This window comes from Photinus pyralis, unplaced genomic scaffold (genome assembly GCF_008802855.1).
Source record: "Photinus pyralis isolate 1611_PpyrPB1 unplaced genomic scaffold, Ppyr1.3 Ppyr1.4_LG6, whole genome shotgun sequence".
Lineage (NCBI taxonomy): Eukaryota > Metazoa > Arthropoda > Insecta > Coleoptera > Lampyridae > Photinus > Photinus pyralis.
This window is the reverse complement of record NW_022170663.1, coordinates 38,562,396-38,568,631: the sequence shown is the minus strand read 5'-3', so window position 1 is coordinate 38,568,631 and position 6,236 is coordinate 38,562,396. Positions and strand designations below refer to the sequence as shown.

Here is a 6,236-nt window from a genome sequence, read left to right as displayed (position 1 = left end):
CCAATCATAGAAATGGACTTATTGTAATTATACAGGGTGGTGCCTAGCGCGACGCAGCATAGGGATTTCAATGGTAATTTCTTTATAGTCAATTACTAGCTCTCCTAATTATTTTAGAGCAAATGTGTAAATACGTCTTTTTTAGAGAAAAAAATACTGCATCTGTTCATACTTTTAGTTATAATTTTCTATTTTTCAAAACCGTAGAAATCGAAAAAATAAAAAAATTACATTTTTATAAATCAGTGATGCTTTGGAATCTTTTAACAAACTACAAGCGCATCGCATCTAAATTATCGTTGTTTGACGTCGAACGATTTTCATATTTAATTCTGTTTCAACTAACCGACGCAATAAAAGGCATCAGGGTAACGTTTTTTTAAGGAATGTATGGTGCATCTGCATCAGATACTATTTGTTTATCATTTTCCGGAATCAGAGTACCTACATAATCGAAGAAAAAAAACTGATTTGAAGAAGATTTATTCCTAAACTTATATTCGGATTTTCCGCTACTGCAGCCAAAACGTCGAATGTATTGTCGTTTTACTGATGGTTTTGACGGACATTTTGAACGTTATTGCACTTGCAGTTCTTTAACTAACTTATAAAAAAGTATAAATTTAATATACGTCAAAGGCAAATAATGAAACGTGATCGCTGTTTTTTTTAGGTAATTTCAAGGCATATTTGATTTATTGTAAAATGAACCTTTTTATTTTGGCGATTTCTACGGTTGTGAAAAACGGAAAATTAAAAAAAATAGTATGAACAGATGCAGTATTTTTTTCTCTAAAAAAACGTATTTAGACTTTTGCTCTAAAATAATTAGGGGAGCTAGTGATTGACTATAAAGAAATTACCATTGAAATCCCTATGTTGCGTCGCGCTAGGCACCACTGACCACCTGGTATACAGGATCACCCATATCGAATGGTAATGTTTGAATAACTTTTGTGTTATTGCAGATCTTAAGATTAAAAGACCTTTTTCGCTCGTTTTTTTTACTGTAATTGAGGAAGAGCACACAGGATGGATAGAAATACTCGATAAGTATATAAATACGGTGTCAGTAAGGAAGGGTCTAATATGAAGGGTGCTCCATAATAATATAAGTACGACTAAAGCACATTTAAAGGGTATATTCTGTAAAAAAAATGAATTATAAATACGGTGTCAGTAAGGAAGGGTCTATTATGAAGGGTGCTCCATAATAATATAAGTACGACTAAAGCACATTTAAAGGGTAGATTCTGTAAAAAAATGAATAATAGTTTGCTAAATAAACCATGCTCTAAAAATGTTCTTTTACGAAAGTACACACTGTATAAGAAAAACAGAAAAATATAGTGAATGCTTTGGCTTTGGCAAAGATATACCTATAGAAGATAAGAGTGAATTAGGTAGGTATAACTGTATAAGTCCATGAAGTTAACTAGGGCATTAAATATCACCATAGTAACTTATTATTTGCAGGTCATTGAAAATTAGAAACGTCAATTATTAATTGTCAATACCTACTAAATCACAAGATTGGCCTTATTTCGAATAGTTTCTGGAACTTCTTCCTCATTCACGATGAATTGAATTATTTAAAATTACGTTTGACGTTGGATGGTTTCAATCACGTATTCACGCTTCGAACATTTATTGTAATTGTTTTCGTTATTTATTTTCTTCTTTTCTTCATTTATGTATTGAATAGATCAAATTAGTAGAATACCAGGTGCACATGACCTACAAATAATTGAAGGTTGGTTCACAATGAGTTGTGGTGTCAGTGCGTGGCCTGTGAGGTCTTAAGTTTAAGAAAAATGTATCCTAAAGTTGCTATGGCCTCACATGGCTTCTTTAAAAAAATCTTACCTATAAGAAACAAGGGCTATACGTTGTGCACATACACCGTGTGTGCATTTTCAAGTACACAAAAAACATTGCTAATTTTAGTCGCAAATCGATGCAACTCTTCGAATTTTCTAACGAATGGTCTCCGATTTTCCAATGAAACCTGACACATCGATCTCCACAACGGCAAAGTTCCGGATGGAATTCTTATAAAATGCGCTAAAAATTGAAATGTTAACGTTTAAATAGGGTATAGGTATTTCAATCAATAAGTACTTTTGATGCTGTTTATTTGCCATTTGTCATTGTACATAATTATATAACATATAATTTTTATACTTTCATGTATTACAGCGTGTTATCTCCTTCTTCGTGCCAATAGATATTGATTCGTCTATTGTATCGGGTAGTTTGACATCTTTAGTTTCGGGAAATTTCAAGCACAACACCCCCGACATTAGCGAAGTAATTCCAAAGAGAATTAGAGGAAGAGGTTTCCAAATCAATTCCTGAAATAGCAAAATGCTGTTGTTATTGACTCTTACCTAATGTGATATATTATATTGTCCGGGTCGAAGAACAATTTGACAAGAGCTTTTTTATTAAATTTATTATGACGGTTTTTTATAATTTTTCTAACAACCTTATTTCTATGGCAACATTTTTTAATAATTCAGTGAACTTGATACAAATAAATACAACATTTCTCCACCCTAGTAATTGCCTCTCTTCCAACAATTACTACTGAAGATCAAGTACAATGAGTTTGGACAGCGCTCTTCGGTATACCTTTCCATTCCCATCCTTGACGTCAACTATACGAATTCTACCATCTTTGGCAGGATACGTTTTAACTACTCTTGCTTTTCGCCAATCATTTCTTGTTCCATTTGGATCAACAATTATAACAATGTCATCAACTTTGATATTCTTCTGTTCTTGATACCATTTGGACCGTTTAATAATTGTTGGTAAATAGTCATCAAGCCATCGCTTCCAAAAGAAGTCTGCCAAACGCTGAGCTGACCTCCAACTGTTCATAAGATTAAGATCTCGATTGTCAGTAGTCACAGTCCAAGGTTGTGCTACAAAATCTGGTCCGATCAGGAAGTGATTTGGTGTTAGAGGTTCAGAGTCATGAGAATCGGAAGAAACGTGTGTCAGAGGTCTGGAATTCAATATATTTTCGCACTCTATGAGGAAGGTTCTGAGTATATGTTCTTGAGGATACCTAGTATTCAGAATTTCCTTTAATATCTTCTTTATGCTTTGAATTTGCCGCTCCCATATGCCGCCCATATGTGGTGCATGTGGAGGATTAAAATGCCATTTAATTCCTCGCAAAGAACAAAATTCTATTATTTCATTTTGTTGTAAATTGTCAAGATGTTGCGAAATTTCCCTTTCAGCCCCTCTAAAGTTCAATCCATTGTCACTATGGATTTCGTGAGGAAACCCACGTCTACAACCAAATTGCCGGAGTACATTTATAAAAGCATTAGTCGTGGGGTCATGAGCAATTTCTAAGTAAACTGCCCTGGTTACTAAACAAGTGAAAATAACTCCATACCTTTTCTCTCTGCTTCTCTTCACTGCAACTTCAAAAGGTCCAAAATAATCCACTCCACATTTTATGAATGGTCTGATTGTTGGTTCTATTCTGCATGACGGTAATTGTCCCATAATTGGTATCATGGGATTGGCTCGCCTATTGCTACATTGCTGACAATTATGGAAAACATTTTTCACTGCTTGTCTCATACGTAAAATCCAAAATTTACATCGTAATTTGTTGAGTACTATTTCTTGTCCAAAATGATATGCATTTTCATGATAATGTTGAATTATCAGTTTAGTTATTCTATGTTTCGGGTCTAATATTATCGGATGTTTCGTATCGAAATTCAAAGATGAAGAATTATTCAATCGTCCATCTAGCCTCATCAACTTGTCCTCTTCTCTGAACGTACAAGACAATGAAAAGAGGCGACTCGTTTTCTTGATTATTTGACCTTGTTGTAACATCTTGTATTCTTCTAGAAAAGATTCCATCTGTACCTTTCGATAAAGAATAATTTCAGCTTCATACAACTCTTCAACGGTAATTTCGTTCCGGATGAAAACTTTTGCTCGTAGTATGTTTCTTACTCGGATTATGTAGGCTGTAGCTCTAAGAAGTCTCGTCCATTTTGAAAATCTTTCAGGATTAGGAATATCAGGGATCAAATCTTGTGCTGAAAAGTTGATGCAAGTATACTCCAGTCTTTTCATTTCTAAATTGTCCGAATCAATTTTCAAATCATGTTCGATTTCTCTTGGCCATTCCTGGGAATTCAATAGTAGAAACTTTGGCCCACATATCCACCTAGAATCTGCTGATACTGAGGAGTTGATAACATATTTCGTCGCTTCGTCCGCAACGTTGTCTGAAGATCTAACATATTTCCAGTCAGTTACACATGTTAATTCTTGAATTTCACCTAGTCTTTGGGCTACAAATACTTTAAAACGTCCAGCTTCCGATCGAATCCAATGGAGAACTGTTTTTGAATCAGTCCAATATGTCGTGGATGAAATATTCAAGTTTAAATTCTTCATTAGATAGTTACCTAAGCGTGCACCCATTAATGCCCCTTGAAGTTCCAACCTTGGTATTGACATAGGTTTTAAAGGAGACACTCTTGCTTTGGCATTTACGAAACTGACCTGTACTTCATTTCCATATTGTATTCTCAGATAAGCTACTGAAGCATAGCATCTTTCTGAAGCATCGCAGAATATGTGCAGCTGCAAATGACTTGAACTCCTATCGAATGTGAAATATTGTCGTGGTATCTTGAAATTATACATTTTCTTCAATTCCTCAATCCATATGTTCCATTTATTCGCCAAGTTATCTGTAATTTCGTCGTCCCAACCTAACTGGCTCCTCCAAACATCCTGTATCAGCATCTTACCTTGAATCAATATGTTTGTCTTTGTAATAAATCCCAGTGGATCAAAAACTGACATTACAATTTTCAAAATCTCCCTTTTCGTCGGTCTTCTTATATTTTCCAACAAATCCTTTTCAATTTTGTGGAATTTGGTTTTGAACTCGAAAGTATCATTAATTGGGTTCCAAAATATGCCAAGTACTCTTTCGATATTCTTATCGTTTTCATTTCTCAAAGTTTTCATTCCATCGGCCACTAATTTGGAATCAATATGGTCAATAATTTTGATATCATTCGCAATCCAATTGCAAATCTGAAAACCTGCCTTACTGTGTATATAAATCACATCTGCAATTAATTTATGGGCTGCTTCAATTGTGTCTGCTCCACCCAAATAGTCATCCATGTAATGTTTCTCTATAATATCGTGAACAGCATCTGGATGAGTCAGTTTAAACTCTTGCGCATTCTTATTCTTAGCTTCCTGAGCTAAGCAAGGACCACAAGTCGATCAAAAGAAAACAACTTCGATTTCATAAACGTCAGGTTCTCTCGTTCTATCCGTCTCTCTGAAAAGGACGCGTTGTGCACTACAGTCGTCTTTTTTAACGTGAACTTGTAAAAACATCTCTTTAATGTCAGCTGTGAACGCATATCTGCAGATCCTGAAGTTAATTAGTATATTAAAGAGAGAGTTATATTTGTCCGGACCTGTCAATAAAAAATCGTTCAAACTGACAGCATTACTCTTGGCAGAAGCATCGAAAACAATTCGTAATTTATCAGGTTTATTTGGATTAATTATACCAAAATGAGGTAAATACCAGACTTTGAATTGATCTCCACATATCTCACTGTTGTTCAATTTTCGTATATACTTCTTTTTCACCAGTTCATCGAATTTCTGACAATGTCTTCTGCCATACTGTTCATTTTTGTCCATTTTTCTTTCAGTGCAAATAAGTCTTCTCACTTGCTTCCGGAAAGTACTACATTTTCATCTCTCCAGAAGAGTCCGGTTTCAATTCTTCCTCCTGATCTTGTCATGGTTCTATCTATTATGGTTCTATCTATTATAGACTGAGCGACCATTTCTTCTTTGGACATTGCTTTTTCAAGCTTATATACTCCAGACGAGTCTATTTGCCATTGTTGTTTAACTAAGTCATGTAAAACATCCAAGTCATCCTTATCTTCACTACTCATGTGACATACGTGACTAGTAGTATGCTTGTTTGAAAATGTGTTAGCAGTCTGGCTTACATTTCCATGAAGTACCCTTCCCAGCAGTGTCTTGCTTAAGGCAGGGCCATTCCAAGGTCCAGAAATAATCCTTTTGTTAACTAGTAGGGGCCAATTGTCCTGTCCGAAGGTGCTACCTTAGGTTTTGCATTTGTCATAGACAAAACCACATTACCTAAGTAACGAAATCTTTCCATCATTTCTGAACTATTA

General features: G+C 34.9%; 1 protein-coding gene across 3 annotated transcripts; it reads right to left on the bottom strand.

Moving 5' to 3' along the window:
* Positions 1-1,772: 1,772 nt before the first annotated feature.
* On the bottom strand, positions 1,773-5,122 carry LOC116174690. Of its 3 annotated transcripts, none has more exons than XR_004146145.1 (2): positions 2,122-5,122; positions 1,773-2,064 (listed from the first exon to the last, which is right to left on the bottom strand). XR_004146145.1 is itself a non-coding variant. In XM_031492649.1 (2 exons), exons 1-2 carry the CDS (start codon positions 5,023-5,025, stop codon positions 2,348-2,350), a joined length of 1,617 nt encoding a protein of 538 aa, XP_031348509.1. In that variant the 5' UTR covers positions 5,026-5,122; the 3' UTR covers positions 2,119-2,347. The 3 variants fall into 3 exon arrangements, 2 of the variants coding, with proteins under 2 accessions (XP_031348509.1, XP_031348508.1); XM_031492649.1 differs by lacking the exon at positions 1,773-2,064 and having other exon boundaries at positions 2,119-2,354; positions 3,416-5,122; XM_031492648.1 differs by lacking the exon at positions 1,773-2,064 and having other exon boundaries at positions 2,119-4,802; positions 4,861-5,122.
* Positions 5,123-6,236: the final 1,114 nt, after the last annotated feature.

Coding starts and splice junctions, on each gene's coding strand:
- LOC116174690 (XM_031492648.1), bottom strand. CDS start 4,797: ATGCTGATACAGGATGTTTGGAGGAGCCAGTTAGGTTGGGACGACGAA.